At 40.6% G+C, this 19,998-nt stretch overlaps 1 protein-coding gene across 1 annotated transcript in view; it reads right to left on the reverse strand.

The window, feature by feature from the left end:
• Positions 1-19,353, reverse strand: part of HOMER1 (homer scaffold protein 1) — an 87,707-nt gene extending 68,354 nt beyond the window's left edge. Inside the window, exon 1 of the mRNA XM_053932055.1 lies at positions 18,976-19,353. Within this exon, the coding sequence (XP_053788030.1) occupies positions 18,976-18,980 (5 nt within the window). The 5' untranslated portion in view covers positions 18,981-19,353. The remainder of the gene's footprint in view (positions 1-18,975) is intronic.
• Positions 19,354-19,998: the final 645 nt, after the last annotated feature.

Here is a 19,998-nt window from a genome sequence, read left to right on the forward strand (position 1 = left end):
ATTAATATATGCTTAATTTTTTAAAAAAAACTATCCTTTGATGTCTAGTACTTCTAAAGCACTAGTAGTGAAGACCTCTTTTTGCTTATTTCTTCCCTCACACTATTGCTTACCATGACTCCAAAATTACCTTGAATGCTATAAAACCTATAATTTCTCAAGAAATGGGATTCCATTGTCTTAGTTCCTCTCAAAACAATAAGGCCACTGAAAAGAAAGTATTAACTTCTGCAACATTACTTGATGTCCTACTTGCCTCCCCTTATGGAGTGTTAATGATGCTAAAAAGCATGTTAAAAATTAGATACAACCCTCCCTTCCTCCTCTATACTGGGCTAAATTGACAGTGTTTTGGCAAAGAAGTTGCTGCACTATCCAGAATGAGGAAATGAACTTCCCTGTATGGACAGAAGATCAGGCCAAGATTGCAGATAAAGACAAAAGAGACGTGGGCGATGACTCTTAAGCAAGAGCTGGAGCAAAGAGCTGCCCAGGCAGAAGCAGACACCAAAATAGGCTAACACTGAGTGACTCTGATCCATGGGGGAACTGAGTTTTAAAAGAAAAGGAACCACCACAGGCAGTGTCTGCCACCTGGAAGTTTTAAATTTCTCAGCAGAGATATTTTCCCCAAACAGAAAGACAAAAAGGGAATGAATAAGTATATGTGATGGAGTGTTCTTACTCAGCTCAGTTTTGATAGTGAAAATTCCATGAGATCATGTCAATGTCTATTTCTCCAACATGGATCTTACGAACTCCAGTGCATTATCCAGACTTCCTGTCTTTGGTGCACATGGAGTCCACATACAAGACTGCTTTCAAAACAAGTCCAACAAAATGTGCCTTGGAGATTTTTTTTCTTGTTGCAAACAGCACAAGATTTCATCCATCAGGTTTCATACAAAGAGTTTCAGAGGAAGATGATGCCACATGCAGACAATAACAGGACAATACCCCTGTGCTCAAAATGGGAGTGCAACCACACTCCAAGCTGGTTGGAGTGGTGGAGACTGGACAAAAAGTGTGCTATCTTAATGCCATTACAGCCCTGGGCAGAGCAGACCCTGCCACATGACAGACAGCATGCTCAGCACACAGTGTCTAGCAGTCCTGAGGACTGCAAACCCTCACAGTAGGCATGGTTTGCAGGTGGTTATTTTGCATACACTGAACTCTGAGCCTCTATAATAGCTGCCATCCAAGGAAATTTCTCCCCATGTCAGACAACATGAACACTGCACATGGTATTTCAGGCATTTGCTGATTTATCCTCAGATTTAGGTCAGGATAAAACCTTTTTGCTTTTTCCAAATGTCAGCATACTAATCCCACAGCTTTTTCCCAGGGTCCTGTTAGTCTTAAAAATATTCTCCCCTTTTTTCTGAAGCTGTAGCAAGCTTTTGTTATTCTAAACAGCTTGAGAAGAGATTCCTGAAAAGAAATGAGTGATTAAAAGTGCAGTTCTAGTCAAAACTAATTCATAAACTAGAGCCTCCAAGCACAGTCAGTGTTGTTTAAGGAGTCTGAGACAACAAGCTCTGCAAACCGTTCAAAGCAACAGGAAACCACAGAACCATGTTCATAAAAATGCTCTGAGGTCTGATAAAAATTGTATACATTTGGGGAAAAGTATTGCATAACACCGGTTTCCAAAGTATGGAAACTGTTCTGAAGTGTAATCTTTTTCTGGACAGAAAATAACTGACAATACCATCTTGAAGTTAAAATTACAAAGTTGAACAAACACACTCAGTGGACTTGTGTAATGACTACGATTTCAGATTTTGCTTTTTGTCTTACACACAACTTTCATGTACAATGTACATAAACATCAACAACTTTCATATCTCAAAACAAGCTTTGAGATAGTAAAAAAGTGGAAGTTACAACCATGTAGCCAAATCAAAATCTCTCCAATCCCACCAATGGTTTATGTAGTTCTACACCTACATTCTTAGATCTGTTTTTGCTGTTATATTTTGGTTTATTTGAAGTCAGCAAATGTTTAGAAAGTTGCTACTAAAAACCTTGTTTTCTGTATACAGTTATCAGTTAATACACATTTTTTTACCTATAAAGTTCAAAATATAAGCTTTCCAGAATGTGGTCTGTAGCTATGTAATACTGCACAGGCAGTGCCTTCAAGCATTTTCTAAGCTGTTTTGTTTCTGTTTAAGAGCTTTAGTATTAGATTTTTAAGCACTTAGGAGTTAGCATCACATCACAAGTAACAACTGCCATTTTTCAGGATTTGAGGGGAGAAAAATTATGTAGAGACTTTCACTAAACCTGTTAGGTTAAGTAAAAAATACATCTACCTTATCTAGAAACATAATTATATACTGTCCATTACTGTTGGGGAAGATGAAAGAGGAAAGCCTTATAAATATGATTGCTTGGCAAAAGATTTTGAGAGTATGGAAACTATATGTGAGATTGAAATAAAAGCAAACTTTGGGATACCAAGCTTTAGTTACTAAACAAATAGAAAACAACAGTATGGCCAGCTGAAGGTAATCCCCTTTTGATTAAACAGTACCCTCTGCTTGCAGACAGGTCCAAGGGTCAGAGCAGACCCTACTAGCTTGGCAAAAGGGGTCCAAAGAGTAGTTTTTAAGGTTGAAAATGTAACACAGTATGGTAATATAATGATTCTCATAGGCTGTATATAAATGCTATAGGATTTGTATCTTATACCAGATTGGTTAGTAAAAATTAGAATATTTGACACTGAAGAAGATTTATTTGATTATAACAGGAAGTTCTCTCTCTTACCCTCTCACTTTTTCAGCTCTCTCTTTCGGGCCTGCTTAGAGCTGCGGCTGGCAGCTCCAAACAGGGCCTCTGCACCCACGTCCTCTACAATAAACTGCGAGTTCCAAGACCTGGTTTCAGAGATCTCCCGTCCGTCCTACCCACTCTCACTCCTACACATTACATTTTCAAGGACCTGAAGTTTTAACCAATTTGCTTCAGCTTGAAGTAGGATATTGTACAGTACTTTAAAAGACATAAGGTATAGGAAGTCAGTAGAAAATAATTTAGTGATTACCAGAAATCTATTATCTTTGAAATGTTACTGCCTCTATAAAGACTATTGAAAATCTATGAGCTATGTGGACAACAGAGGGGAAAGTTGCACTCTACTTGCATACCCACATTTTTGAATGGAAAAAAATGAAAAGGAAAAAAAGGAAAAAAACCCAAACAACAACCTTGCAACATTTTACTGTGGACTAAGAAATATATACAAAACATGTATGTATACAGCTAAATACAGGTTAAATTCGATGCCTATGAGCAGACAGAACTCTACTTAAGTCAGCAATTGTGGACTTCCATTAGCAGAAAAACTGTTCACTTGTAATTATTGCATCAATTAATGTAAGTTTTATATTACACAGCAGACAAGTTAGGAAAGCACATAACTTCAAACATTTCTGAAATCAATTCCTTTTGGTAACATTTTGGCACATCCACTAAGGTGGATGGCATCTTCAGAAGGGTAACAGAGCTGGTGAAGGGACTGGAGCACAAGTCATATGAGAAGCAGCTGCGGCAGATGGGGGGATATAGCCTGAAGAAAAAAAAGAGGCTGAGGGGAGACCTTGTCTCTGTCTAGCACCATCTCAAAGGAGGTTGTAGCCAGGTGGGGGTCAGTCTCTTCTCCTAGGTAAAAAGTGATGGGATGAGAGGAAATAGCCTTAATTTGCACCAGGGGAGGTTTAGAGTATGCACTAAGAAAAAAAATTATTTATGGTAAGGGTTATCAAGCAGGGTGCCCAGGGAAGTGGTGGAGTCATCATTCCTGGAAGTGGATATGGCTCTTGAGGACATGTTTTAGTGGTGACCATGGTGCTGGTTCTAGGCTGATTGTTGGACTTGGTAATCTTACAGGTCTTTTCCAACCTTAACAATTCTACGATTCACAGGTATGCAATCCTATAAAACAGTCTGTTTGGGGAACAAATGGATGACACTGTAGGTGTGAATCTCAACCAAATGCTCAGGAAGCCCACACATGGCTTCCTGAGAAGGAAGGGAAAGAAAAGAGGTAGGAGAGTTTAATACAAACAGGCAGCGTAACACAACCACTGACAGCATTTAAAATTTATTGCCATCACATGAAATCCCAAGAGTTAGGATTACTATATCCTGGGAAATAAAGCTCTTGCTATTGAACAAACATAAATAAGAAAGTTTATCTAACCTCATTCCTCTTCCATTTGAGCTTACCATTCAAAAGGGTCTCATAAAGAATCTTAGTAAACTTTAGAAGAGTAAAGAGATTTTTCCACAGCACAGATTTACACTGAGCTGTAGGACAGCACAAACATTACAGTCTCGCATATTTAGTAACATCAACAGCATGGAAGGTGGCAGAGTTGTAAAGCTGAGGACAAATCAGTGTCCAGTACTTAAAATTAAGGCTTATACAGTAGAACAAAGAAAAATCCCAACAAAATTCTTAAATTGTTGGTATAATGACAGTGAACATGGAGCTGTTTACACTAAAGACTAATAAAGCTACTTGTAGGTTATGTATAGGGCAGTGTTAAACTGTTTTTTTTTTTTAAAAGAAGGAAAATAAACACTGGATTTGCTTTCACTTCTGCAATTCTCTGGATTTATTTTAAATGCCTGTTCTCCAATTGCCCCCATATGCTGTTACAGTATGCTGCTCAAGTTCAGCAGGTAGGCAACCAGCTGAAGTGTTGCAGGAAACATTCACACCAATAATTTATCACTGACTGTGAAAGTTACTCCCATAGCTGAATGATGGTCCATCTCTCTAAGGTTTTCATTTTTTTGTCCTTCCACACAACCTTGAAAAACTCATTTTCATAGCACAAATCAAGCGAGAGTTTGGGGAATCAAATGAGGTAACAAAAAGTGTATTATCAAGTACTCAGCTTTATTTTCCAAAAGCTCTCACTTCAGTTTAGTAACTTATTCCAGGAATATAGATATCTTCAGAATTTTTCTAGGTTGCTAAGTGATTATTCCTCTAAATTGTGCAAGTAAGTGGACAAAGGTTTCTCTGAATAAACCTTTACCTTAAATTTGTTTTAATTGCAAAACTGGATAGAACTAACCATTAGCTTTTAATGACTTAAGAGCAACTAAACTATGTTAGGTTGAATTTTAGGATAGATATTTATCTATAGTGAAAATAATAAGAAATCTATGACACTAAAAAATTGTAGTTTCTTCTTAAATTTTGCTCTGTTTGAAAATTCTTGTCAGGAAGCCAAGAGAGGGGTGGTTCTCTCTTTAGAACTAGACAATTCATTTTAAGATGTACAGCTATTTTCCACATCTAGTCATTAAAAGTATTTATCAGAAGTAAACAAAAAAAAAAAAAAAAAAAAAAACACCAACTTAATGTCAGGTTCTAGACTATGAACAAAGAATCCTGAAATAACAATGTAATGAGATATTTCTGAAAGAAGTCTAGATATTAGCATTCCTACAACAGCCGTTATATGCAGTAAGGTAAGCTATGCTGCATCTAGAATAAGAATGGTCTAAAAACATTTGTTTCTCTCCATTCTACAGCAAGGAAATCCAACTTAGCTACACTTGCAACACAAGCAGAAAAGAGAAGAAAACAGAAAGGAAGAAATACCATTATTCATGCTTGTTAGTAAAATAGGTTTAGAAAGGCCCAAAAGCAATCCATAACCAGGCTTTCTAGTTAGTTCCCCTAGTGCCTTGATACTCTGTACAGAAACAATTTTTCCTTTGCAGTCTTTATCTAAAATGTCCCTGCAATGGAGTTCTTTAACAGTCAGACTACTGTTAAAGAACTTATGTAAATATTATGTAAATATATTAAGGGAGAATATTAAGTAGTTTAATTCAAGCTTAGCTTGGATTTCTACTGTTATTTCATACAGTACTTTATTACAAAGTCATGTGACAATTAAATTATAGTTTCCTGTCTTCCTGCACCACCAGTTTTCTTGAGTTTAAATGAATGGATATTTTCTATACATGGTCCTCAGGAACAATATCTATAGTCCTCAGAACCATTACAAGAGCTACAATTTAAAGGAGGGGAAAAAAACAGAAGAGAAAAAAAATGAAGAAACCCCTTAGACCAGCAGCACAAGCACATCTCTACAAATAACAGAAGCAGAGGGAGCAAGAGCACAAAGCTGCTTTGGGATCCAGAGACATTGCTAGTGAGGCAGGAGATTGTGTACTGTTTTACAAGCAGGCACAGCAACAGTCTCCTTTCCAGGGGCATGGAGAAGGATGAGGAAAACAAGGAGGAAGGCTCCAGATGGGACATCATTTTCAATCTCTGCAATCTCCAGAATGCAAGTCTATTCATGACCTGCATGTTTTCCTTTTCACATTTCACAAACACCCTCAAATTAATTTATGGATTTTTGAGGATCTGAAGTTCAGTAGTTTCCTTTGCAAAACAATTTTCAGCTTGTAATAAGGGCTGTTTATGCCACTCACAAGTAACTAATTAGACTAAACAAGGTGAGAATTAAGACAAATTGCATGGGGAGCGCCACTTAGGCGGTCTTGCTGAGGCACCGATAGGTAGAAACAGCACCTTTCAAGGTCTTTGATGTTAATCATAGTGGTCAGTGGGATTTAAGGGTCATATGACAACACTGGTAGAAATGCCACCCAGAGCAGCAGATTCAGAAAATTGACAGACTGAAACTCCTTGCTTTGTCCTGACATGAAACCATAGGACTGTCTGTAAATCAACACCCTCTGTTCTAAAGTTTGGTTAGATCAATTTAGTGGCTGTAATAAAATCCTTCAGCAGCACAGACAAGTGTCATCTTGCACATGTAGTGCAGTATGAAGGAACTGAGAATAGACTGATGGCACTAGGACATGAAGCTATGTAAATCATTGAAATAATAAGAGTGGCAATCCTGTATTATCTTAGATTCCATAAAATACAGCAGAGTTCAATAAAGAATGTAAACACAGTATTTTCTGATTTGACATTCAGTGTGATTTTGCATGCTCCATCAAGTCTCATCATTGCCTAGACAAGAATTTCTGTTCTGATGGCTGTATTTCACAGCTATGGAGCAAAGTGGCAAAGCTGGGGCTTTTGACAATAGACTGATGAGAATTCTGGAACCTAGAAAATTATAGAAGAAATATAAAATCATAGAATCAAGTCATCATGTGTTTCCATTGAGAAAAATGGCAATTATATGGTAAACAGTGATAATATTTAAAAATTAGTCTAACTGCTGTTTTTCTAATCATCTTTGACTTTGAGAGACAACACTAAAATAATAGTAGTCATAATTATGTTATTATTAAGACTAGATGTCTTGGCAATTTGTTAACAGCAGAAAACTGAAGGAATACATATCCTTCTTGTTTATTACTCCACATTTGGAATTTGTCTCAAAGATATGTCTGTACTAAAATGAGGTTTTCTCATTTGGCACCACAGTCTTTACCAACTTCTCTTTGCTTCTTAATAGCTTTAATTCGTCTCCTTATTGGCTCCAAACTTCCATTTTGCTTCCTTGTAGACCTTCATACAGAAACAATCACACTCCTCACCACTTCTCACCCAATCAACCACTTCCACTCCATCTTTTTCCACATCTCTAGGTTATTAATTTTGGCATGCTTTCTCCATGTGAAAAAGCTTTTCCTTTAAGTGGGCCTGGCACTTGTCATGCCTTTCATTTCCAGCTAAAAACCCACAAACAACATATTTGGCATTAAGAAATTGTCAGTTAACGGTCAGTTTTAAGAGCTTTTTCACTTAACCCTCAGAAATGAACACCCTGAAGTAAACCACTAGCATGCTGAGTGCAGACACCTCAAAGTTGAACTCATGTTTCCACCAGCACCAGTGGAAGTATCAGAATTGACATAAGAAGGGGCTGAATAGACATGCATTACATCACCAGCACCTGATCTTCAAACAATTTGCAATCCCAACCAGAGTGCTACAGCTGCATGTTAATTTTCAAAGGAAAATGAAAAATCACTGTTCCATATTAAAGATGAGAACTGGATCATTTTATTTGTATTAAGGAACTAAATTAGACACCTAGAAAGGTAAACAAAATAATTTTATATTCATAAATATCAAATCAATTTGAATCACCCATTGAGCACTACAGGAACTATAAAGACTCTTTAATTCACTTTGAGCATATTATTACCATGCCAGCAAGTTTCTCCCTTCTGATAACTTACAGCCAAGTAAACACTATTGAATTTTGGATGCAGTGGTTGAACCTGTATTGACCTGTAACTGGGAGTCCCAGGTTTGTTTCCCTGATTGTTCACAGGACACTTATGCCAAACATTCTGAGACGCCCAAATATCATTCCTGACAGGTAATGCAGTTTGCTCACTGGATCACTGATATTCCTAAGATGGCTTCAAATCCTGTCTCTCCCAATGACATGCTTCGCACTGTCAGGCAACCTCCCACTATAGTGAGATGCAAAACAATGATAAAGGGCAAAATCCATTTTTAAATATACTAGTATGAACACACATTCTGCATGGAGCAAAGAGTGCTGTGCACAGCCCACTAGAGCAGCTGACAAGGGAAAAGTTAGACAGGTCTACATAGTAAGCATCAGTCAAGGAAGCACTTATGCCAAGTGCTGTACCATGGGGATGAGCCCCAACAGGCCGAGAAGGACAGCCACATGTCGACTAGGCTGGTCATTCCACTGATAAGCAGCTCAGATATTGTCAATATTATCTACTCTACTAGAGCAAGGCTTTTGACATCATCGCTCACAACATCCTCATTCACAAAATCAGGAAGTGTGGACTGAATGAGTGGACAGTGAGGTTGATTGAAAAGTGGCTGAATAGCAGATATCAGAGGGTCAAAATCAGTGGCAAAGTTGGAGGCCTGTCCCTAGTGGTACTCCCCAAGGTTCAATACTAGGCCTCAAATGTTTAACTTGTTCATCTTTGACCTGTAAAAAGGGGCAGATTTCTCCTCATCAAATTCAGTTAGGATACTATGCTGGGAGGAATGACTGACACCTCCAAGTTCTGTGCAACCCTTCAGAAGGACCTTGAGAGGACGGAAAGACAGGTAGAGAAGAACCATCTGAAATTCAGCAAGGGCAAGTGCACTTGGGGAGGAACAACCCCAGGCACCAGCACAGCCTGGGGCTGACCTGCTGGGGAGCAGCTCTGTGGAGAAGGACCTGGGGGTCCTGGTGGAAAACAAGCTGTCCTTGAGCCAGCAGCATGTACTGGTGGCTGAGAAGGCCAATGGTATCCTGGGGGGCATTACAAAGAGAATTGCCATGCAGTGGAAGAGCAGGTCATGGAAGGTAATCCTGCCCTTATACTCAGCCTTGGTGATGCCTCACCTGGAGTGTTGTGTCCAGTTCTGGGCTCCTCATGGCAACAGAAACATGGAGCTCCTGGGGTGAGCTCAGCAGAGGCCACAGTGATGATGAGGGGTCTGGAACATCTCTCTTATGATGAAAGGCTGAGGGAGCTAGGGCTGTTCAACATCAAGAAACAACTGAGAGGCAATCTCATCAGTGTATACAAGTATTGGAAGGAAGGGTGTCAAGATGATGGACCAATGGTAGACCATCTTCTCAGAGATGCCAAGCAATTCAACAAGAGGCAATGGGCAGACACTGATGCACAGGAAATTCCACCTGGACACGAGGAAGGACTTTACTGTGCAGTGACTGAGCACTGGGACAGATTGCCCAGAGAGGATGTGGAGTCTCCCTCACTGGAGATATTCAAGAACTGTCCAGACACAATCCTGTGAAATGTGCTGTGGGACAGCCCTGCTGGAGCAGGGAGGTTGGACACCTGTGGACCCACTGTGGTCTCTTCCTCTTTTACCCATTCTGTCATTCTGTGAAGATGACAGTTCTGGAAACACAAAATGGCATCAGTACTAGTCACAGGTATTGCTACTGAAATAATGTAAAGAAACATTTTCTCACTGACAGCTCATGCACTTTCTTTGATAGTGCTGGTGGAGGCTGGTAAAGACAAAGTGTTATGTGTTGTACTGGAACTAGATTAGCAACCACTTTGCAAACAACACTTCAAAATTTAGCTTATACTTCTGAAAGGCACTTACGATGACCTTGTTCTAACCCCAAGATAGCAGGTGGGTGTCAGGGCTTCACTCAGATGAAAATAATTTTTAAAAATCATGTCTCAGAACACTGCTTAGCATTTTGACAAACTGAGAAAAAAAAAAAAAAAAAAAGATACCATACAGTTGGTGTAAAAGTTTTGGCTCCAATTGCCTACTTTAGAGGCCTATATTTACCAGCTCAATAAAAATATTCAGCAATAAATGCATGCCACTACAGTTAAGAAGCATCTAATCAAAGAGCAAGAACAGTGTTTGTTAAGAGCTGGTTATTTTAGCATGACTTTTTTTTTTAATGAACAATTTTCCTTACATGGTACCTGAATGAACTGGTAGGGTTCCATGCCTTCAAAACCTATGTGTGAAACAAGAACTAGAAAAGCCTCCCTCACCCCCTCCTGTGCGTAAGTATCAGAACAGATATTAAATGTAAGAAACCAAGCCCCAGTGTTTCTGTACCCATGAAATAAAAAGTAGCCAAAACCAAGCAAGTTCATTAGCTACTTACAGAATGCTTGCATTGCAAAGTCAGTTTTAAAGAAAGCTGCACTTAAAAATATTTTATAGCTGTATGCTAAACATGGTATAGTCTTCCCAAACTGGAGCACTTAGGTGCTCCCATGGTTATATCCCAAAGAGGCTTAACTGAAGCATCAAATACTAGTCCGTGTAGCAGAAACTGCCATTTCCCACTTACTAACAAGTTTTGAGTTTACAAAGAGACTGGTTAATATAGTAAATAGAATGCCATGAGCACGAAGTACTCATACCATAGTTAATTGCAAGAATTTTTCCAGTGTTACAAGCAAATGAGGAGTAACAGTTCTTCAGGAAGACGAACAGCATAGATATTAAAAAAAATAATCTAGGGTTCCCTGAATAAGCAAAGTCTTGGGTTTTACAAAAACACTAGCCAGTGGCAGAAGTACAAAGACAAAAAGACAAACATGATGGTGGAGCAGAAGGTAACCTTTGCAAAATTTAGATGTGAATTCTATCTGTAAATGCTGACTTACTGCAAGTGATTTGAGGAGTAAGTACCATGTCCATCTCTGAGCAGTATCCTTTGAATGCTGGATTTGCCATTGCTACTGAGAAGAAAAGGACTCCTTAAATATAGTTTAATGCCATGTAAAATTGTTCTTTGTAAGAATAATTAGAGAACAAGAAGATTGTCTTTCTTTGTCTAAGAACTTCACCCCAGAATAATATTAATTCTCCAGTTCTGCTAACAATAAAAGTGCCATATTGAAAAGGACACTATAATACTCTTCATCATTCCATCCCAGTAATAGAACTACTCTAGCTTTTGTTACAGTCTTATTTTAAAAACTATAATTAATGTGGACAAAAGAGGAAGTTTTGTTGGTTTTTTTTTTTTAATTTCTATGTCACATTTAAGCTCACCAAATACATAAGTCTCAGTAAAAACTACTTCAGATATTGAGTGGCCCATTATGATCTTTTGTAAGAGACATGGGCAGCATTTACATTCAGATATGAGGTTATCTTAGGGGATCTAGTGTTCAGTGCTCATTTCAGCCAAAATGGACCATTCTTTATTTCAGCACTAGTGTTTTTTATTAAAACTTCCCAAAAATCCTTTGAGTGTTACTATCATACGTAGCCAGACATACTATGTAGACTCTGCAGTACTTCTGAGAACCTAGGACTCCAACCAGCAGGACAACATCTAGTCCCAAGCACTGCTAATTGTTTCCTGGTAAAAATCAGTTCCTCCACATGTCTAGATGTATAAAAGGGACTTACACTCAAACACCTGGAGATCAGTATCCAGAAGCTGAAATTAAGTTAGATCCAACAGAAGTGCTCCTGTCTAATTGCAGGTTAACTCTTTTAGTCACACACAAGTCAGTGAAAAACCCAAGTAGTGCAAAAGCAAGGGTTAAAGCAAATTATCTGAATGTCTGCTTAGGACCGCAGTTTACTGCATACAACCATTTGACAACAGAGATACACAGCACATATTATTGCATATGCTTATTTTTGTTAGCATGAGAAGCACCCTAAGATACCTGCCATGGCTGTGTAAGTCCATGTGGACATACATGTAAGTCACAGTGGAGAAAACACTGTTTTCTCCAATATCACACAGTACATTCTTTCAGAATTTTGTACAGACAAGCCAGGACTAGCAGTCTGTTGGAAATGAACAGGCCTAAGAATTGTGAGAATACATGTCAAAGATGATTTGTTTCATCAACACTTCACTGTAAAGTGTTGACCATTTAAAGCTTACTCTCTAGTTTTCAAAACTCAGGGAAGATCTCATCATATGTCCTATTACAAGAAGAGCTTCAAGATTAACCATGGATCCAAGACTATAGCATACTATTTACACAATTAGTAATTTAAAAGCACTTTAAAAAACCAAAATCTATACCCAGCAATATAACCTATTATCGTTTGGGCTTAGTGAGTTTGTTTGTTTGGGTTTGGCTGTGGTGTTGTTTTGTTTTACTACAAAATACACTATTCAAAGGGGAAAAAAATACCATTTCTCAGTAAGCTGAGATTCAACCTAGTGGACAGTCACAAAAAAACCTTTCCAGACCTGAGTTTCAAAACTGAGGAGCAAAGTTCAACAGGGGTAGGTCTGAGTTCAGACCTTTTCTTCCCACCAGAGTAAACAGACACTGCTGTAGTAAAAGGTAGGTCTATCCCACCTGCAGTCACCCTTCCCTTCTGCACACACCTGTATTTCTAGTCAGCTAGGTTACAGTACTGACATAGCTCACTGCACAAACATTGGTGCTGTAGCAGGCAAGTGGAAGAAGCAGTGCTTGCCTTTTTGTTGTTCCCACCATTTGGTGGCAAGAAGAGCACAACAACAAACATCAACAAAACAGTGCCTGTGAATCATTTGCATGTATGTGGAGGAAGAAGAAGAACCTGAGAGGAGCTATGTATTTCAAGTTCTCCCCTCCCATTACAGAAAAGGAGTGATGCAGTCTGCTAAAGTTACCTAACTTGATAATCATAACTAAAAAAACATAAATTATGACTAGTTACTGGAAATATCAATATAATTGACAGAGATAGATTGTATCTGGCAATTCAGCATCATCTATTGCATCTTTAAACAGTATTTTCCTAGACTAATTTTTTAACGATGACTGGCGTCAATCACTAGTTGCCACCAAAGAAGTGTATCAGAGTGCAGTTTGTTGCCAGAAGCATGATTGTGATGCAGTTCCAGAAAATCAATATAGTATTGAAACACAGTTCCATTACTTCACCAAATGGAGTAATGCCACTATCAGGACTCTGTAGATAAAACAGAGCTCAACACTGCATAGTGCAAGGACCAGGTAGAATCAACTCACAGCTCCCTCTAGCCTCTTCGCCCCTCTAGTATTTCTGTCCTGAACACAATATTAGTTTTGGTGGATCTCTCACAGCTGAGCCTTGGGAAATATAAAAAATTTGAAACAGAATGGAGAAAAGTCTACTATCAAAACTGGATATAAAATGAGATCTTTTATAACGCAATGCTTTCAGCATGCATTACACCTTACCTTTAAGACTGAATATATCTGAAAAAGCCTTGCAGGACAAACAGAACAAAACCCTAAACTAGAAAGCATGCTCTTCGAAATTTTTTTTTTCATAAAAAGCTTTCACCTACGTAGGACTTTTAAATAGGGCATTTAAATACATGTTTCATGGTATCTTTAAAATAGATGGAAAAAAAAAAAAAGAAGTGGTGGGTTCTGGGGTTTTTTTCACTTTAAATAGCACAGAATACTTAGTTTCTTTGTTCACTGTCAAAGTTAACTGTTACTAACACTATAACCACACACATGGGGAAGCCTGAGAGTCTTCTCCAGTGCAAAACTGTCTCAGATGGGAAGTGCACATTGGTAAAACACAGGCACATATACAAATACTCATGCAAGGTCTGTTCCAGACCTAGTCGCAGCCTGCCTGGGTATGAACATACCCACACTAGTTTCCTTGCTAAGCACCTCTTAACTTTTAACCTCTGGACTAGCAGAGACCTTGGTCCTTGGTAATTATTTTAGGCCTCGACAGCTTCCAAATTACAGACATCTAAAGGAGAAGAAAAACTAAGTTGTAGTCTGGTTGAAGTATCTGCATTGTTTATATGGAATACCTTAGAAAACCATAGCTTCAACTAAAACAATGTCTGAGGCACCTATACTAATGAGAAGCTACCAGTTAATTAGTGTTACATCATATAACAATGCGCTTCTCTGAAGTATACCAGTGCATAGACAGAGATATGAAAGGCAATGATTTAAAGGGTGATTAGCTAAGAGCCTTTAATCAAATTATAGTTTTATGACACAATCATAAAGAATGTTTTGCAACAAAAATTCCCATAAAAGTGATATCTAAATTCAACTTAAAACTTTTACTAACTAGCAGACAAAAATACTCTGCTCAGTTCTAGTTAAGTGTCATTGCCTTCCCTGATAAGAAGTGCTGACCTGTTATAGAATTATAAGCCATTGCAATCTCTGTGGCTCCAAGACTCTGTATTTCCTTAGATACTGGCTCAACATCTAGTTGAGTCCTGCAAAGATAATGGTAACTGTGGTAGAGCAAACGCTGTTTTGGAAAAAGGAATCACAAGAACACACATAACACACACACATCTGATGCTTGCCTTGAGAGTAAAAATAATGAGAATAAATACTAAGAATAAAAATGAGACTAATACTGAGACTAAAAATAATATCAACATGATGAATCAGAAGGACTTAAATGTTTATTTTCAGCAGAAGCAGGATTTTTCCAAAAAGGGTGGCCTATAAAATCTTAATAATGCATGGAAGTACCAAAACAGATCAATTGCAACCTTAATTAATTACAAATACCTTGACTAGAGCAGCAATCATCCTCTCATGATGCTCAGGACACCCATTTATGTTTTACCAGGCCAGAAGATCTGGTTCAGATTTCTCATGCTTGTTTTGAAGTCATAAAGTGACTGTGACAGAATATAATTCAAGCATGGTAGAGGTCTACACATACTGTTCTCTTAAAAGTAGTTTATTAACCATTTCAGGCTGACTTACATGCAGTCTGTTTTGGTATTTATACGTTACTAAATCTTAATCAAGTTTTGTTATCTGTAGACCTTGTTATACTCTCCATTCTGCTACAGAAGACAGCATAAACTACTTTGCTGCCATTGCTTTCACACAATAAGCATCTCATTTTACCCCTGAGACAGCAAGACGGCCAAGAATTGCAGTAACACTGAACTACTGCCAAGAAGCTCACCTTCTGCTCTATTATCTGAAGTGTTTCTGTGGAGCACAGCTGATACAAGTGTTGCTAAAACAAAGTCTGGGGAAAGCTACCATTAAGTCTTGTGGGAGGAAAACAGGTTAAAGAATTTGAGTCTGGACAAATTCAGTGATCAATAATACTTCTGGGTCCCAACAGCTTTACAGTGTTCATGTCTTGTTACCCAGATACAGAAAGCAAACTGAAACATTTCAGGACAAGACTGTAGTTTGTCCTGTTTAAAGAAATGTGTTTTACTAACTGCAAGTATTTCAAATAGTGTAAGATCTAGGAATGGATCAGTCAGTTGCAGACTACCAAAAATTAAAATACTTATTTCTAGGCAAGTGCAGCACTAACAAGTATACCCTAAAATACTAATCTTTTTCAATATTCTCCAGCCAATTTAAGAACCCTAGTATTCTAATTCTGCTATCTCAAACTGACACATATCATAACAACCTTTATGAGGATAACATACTAAATATAGTCCAACAAAACGGAAGATGAAGCCTTTATAAAGACACCTTGATTAACATGACATGACAGAGATGAGAATATCTTCCAGAAGCTTTTACCTTGTAATTCCTTAAAATTCAACATGAATGATGAGAAAAGCAAGTAGCAAATTTAGATATTTGTCCACAGCCATCATGTAAAGTAGTTATGGAGAGACTACGAATCAATAAATCAGGAATTAATACTAGATATTCTGTTTGACAGGACATCAATTTCTGCATCCCTACCAGAATTCACAGCTGTGCAGCTTCCCCATTGGGTCTGTAAAGAAATGTATTCATTCCAGCCTAAACAACAACTCCATCACTGTCTCTACTTCCCCTGCTCACAGGTCAAAGTATAAGCAGTACCAATAACAAGAAAAGTATAGCAATGGTTCCAAATTGAAACACAATACTTACCTGGTCAATGCATACAACAACCTAAGCTGCCAATATAAATCCTGACTATGCTTCAGAGCTGCTATTTGAGAATTTTTAATGCAATCAGATTTCTGCTCAAAGAAGACTGATTGTGCAATACCGGCAATGAACATATGAATACATGTTATCAACTACGATAGAACACAAAATCCATGTTTCTCTATTAAATAATACTATATTGTATGTGGCCAATGCAACAAAAGGTTGTCCACAATGGTTATATCACTCAACAGTAACTATTGATAAGAATTTGGTTTTATGCAACAGGAATGGGGAATTGGGAGAAGTGAGACAGACTGGCAGATAGAGAAACAAGAAAGGACATCTTGTGTGTCTGGCCTATATAATCCACAGGGCTCGATACACTTACCTTCTGTGAGACAAAAGACATGCACAGACATACAGGATACAGCAATAAGAAAGTGTCCTGAACTACTCTACATTTCTCTAGTTTCAAGTTTCCCAAAAAAATGTTTAATAGCAGCACTCGCCCAAAGCCCAGTCACTCACCAGTTGGTTTCCACCACACACCCAAAGCAAAATTACCTGGCTTGCCTGATGGTATTGCACATGCCAAACAGTCTGAACTACACCAGCAGAACAGTGAATTCTTCATTATATGTAATTAGACTAAGAAAGCCCCTGCTGGTTTGGCAAGCCAACTTCCCTCCCCCAAGTTTTCTGTGTTCTAACCATTGAAATAGGTGAGCTCTCCACCAGCCAGGTACTACAAGATCAGTTTACAAGCTCACACAGCATACCAGTAGTCATTAAATACTGAATATAATACACAAACCATCATGTGACCCAGGTACATTGAATTACCAGTGATTTTGCAACTTGCTTCTAGAACGCTCAATTTTTAGACCTTAGTAGAATATAGAGTATCAACTGTTGAATTAAAAGCCCGGTGCATCTTGGTGTAGAAATACTCTGAAGTCCATGGGTACTTGCATTTAGAAATTAATTCAAAACAACTACCAAATCAAGACCTCTGCTCTGAACAGTAACAGATGTCTGATACTTAACCATAACTGCAGTAAGTAGGTGCTGGCCCTGGCTTGGGTGTGCTCACTCAGATTTAGAGAGATACGGGCTTATCAGTAACGCATTCCTACATTTCAGGGTTTGTCCTCCTTGTTAGAAGATGGTCTGCAAAGGAATTCTATATTGCAATACACCAAAGCATACTGTCTAAAATGTCTTTAAAATATTTGCTAGCAAATTTAGTGTTCTTGACCTTAATGTGCAAGATACTACTCAAGTCATTGCACCAACAACTGTGTTTTTTAAGATTTTTCAACACCCTACAAATAGGGATTTGTAGTGTTTATTAAGAAACTAGGAGAGCTGGAGTTCTGGAGACAAAATGTTTGCTCCTCTTCAACAGTTCAGTGGATTTGTAATATGATATGCTTAACCCAAATATCTACAAACATTAGTATTGATTTTAAATCAATTAGAAGGTTTCCATTATTTTAATTTTATATAATCCTGTGTGCGATTAGCAATTTTAAGTATATATTCCAAAACAATTAACGTATCATTTAGACTTTTGGCAGAAACATCACTTTCTTGGAAATGTAGACAGCTGCAAGTCTGGGTTTATTCTCTTTGAATTTTTTTAATGGAAGGGAAGACAACAGAAAAATAAAAACAAGCCTAAGGAGCAAGGAGTCATTCCTTCCTACATCTTGACCTGTGACCCCCAGTGATAGCACTTAGACAAGGATGCAGTTATCACCACACATGCAAGAAAGATAATAAGTTGAAGAATTCAAATGTCCTAAACAGCTTGAAGAGACATCTGTAATTCCCATAGTAATATGCCAGTTTCACATCTGAATTCTTAAGTGACCAAAATACAAAGGACATGATTTGTAACTTTTGTAGACTGCCTCCACCTTGCAGTTTGCCAGATCATACCAGGTTTCTGTTGCTTTGGAACATGGATGAGTTTCCATTCCACTATCAGACAAGCCTGGTAGTATGGATTATTTTTTCAAATCACTATACAAATTCCTAAGGATATGACTGTGGAAAGTTTTCATGGGTATCTATGTCACATTTTTATCTACCAATTTGTATGAGATCTGACTAATTTTATAGATTTTATTCCTTCTAATTTCCTTAAACTCTCAAGTGGATTCCCTAGTTTACTAGGGAACCTGCTGTGAAGTCGACTTCCTCAGAGCCTTCAATTTATTAAGAAATTCCCACGTAGTTCGATATTCTCTGAAGACTCCAGAAGAGTGAAAGCAAGCCTTCCCTGCTCTGGAATTTCACCCTAGCGCACTGAGTTTAAAGCACTCGTTTCCAGGACTGAACACCGCCTAATAACCCAGGAAAGGTTCTCACGGTGAGGAACTGGGAGCCGAGACGGCTCTTCCAGAATTCCGATGTGGCTACGCCGGAGACAAACCTCTGCAGATCGCGGTACGCCCCTCACGGATCGCACGGCTCTCCCCTCACCGGGCTGATGCACGGCACCGACTGCAGTAAGATTCCTGCTGCTGGCGCACCCCGACAGTGAGACCCCTCGACTCCGTGCGCATCCAGCAGCGCCCACAGCTCCGCGGGCGGCCGCCCCCACCCCCAGCCCCGGCACCAGCCCGGCGGCCCCCGCGACATCCTTACCCCATGGCGGCCGGCAGCGCCTGGCACCGGTGGTGCCGCGTCCCCGGGGCGCTCCTCGCCGCGCTGGCAGCTCCGCAGCCCCGTGGCAGCGGGGCCGCTGCTCTGAACTCGCCGCAGCTGCCGGGGGCCGAGCGGGGCCGCCCGCGCCCTAGGGAGCGCCCCCCGCGGGCCGGGCTCCCATGGCCACCGGCCCCGCCGGGCGCCCGCAGGCAGCGGCTCCGGCCCCCGGGCGGGCGGCAGCGATGGCTTCGGGGGCGGACGAGTCCCCTCCTGCAGGCGAACGGAGAGGCGCTCGCCTTCTTCGCGAGGGACTGGCGGCGGCTGCGGCGCTTCTCGCCGGGACGTGCGCGGCCGCGGAGGGCTCCGTGTGCCTTAGAGGCGGAGCGGGATGGGGCACGCGGTGCGCACAGAGCCCCACGCCGACGCTCCCCTTAGCACCGCCGCCAGCAGCGTGGCGGGCACGGATGCATTTTCCCGAGAAGGCAGAGCGAGCCGTGGCACCGGCGCTGGCATCGGACTCCCGGCGAGAGGCCGCTACCGACGAGCTGCGGCCGCGCGTCGCCCGCGGGCACCGGGGCGCCGCGTTCCCCCGATCTGCCCGCCCGCCCACCCCCGGCTGCGGAGATGCGGGCACCGCTCCTCCTTCCCGCGGCGGCGGGCCCGCTCCTCGCCGTCACGCCTTCTTCTGCAGCGAGCGGGCGGGCATCGTCCTGGGGCGCGGCGGATCGGTCACTGACAGCGGGCGGCGGGAGGGGCTGCCGCCGTTGAGCCCGCGCTGTTCTGCGGCGGGGCCGCGGGCTCAGCCCCGCCGGTGGGACGGAGGGAGGGAGAGATGGCCGCCTCAGGCGTTGCCCAGCTGCTCCGGCGCCACCGTGCCGCTGCCTGTGCCTGCTCGCATCCCCCGCCTCCGCCTCACACCTCCGCCACCACCCGCTCGTCCCCTCGCGGCGGGCAGGCGCAGCCGCCGCGCGGAGCGCGCACCTCCGACCCGCTCCTTCTTCCCGGGGAACGGGAAGGGAAAGG

Source organism: Vidua chalybeata, chromosome Z (assembly GCF_026979565.1).
Source record: "Vidua chalybeata isolate OUT-0048 chromosome Z, bVidCha1 merged haplotype, whole genome shotgun sequence".
NCBI classification, from domain to species: domain Eukaryota; kingdom Metazoa; phylum Chordata; class Aves; order Passeriformes; family Viduidae; genus Vidua; species Vidua chalybeata.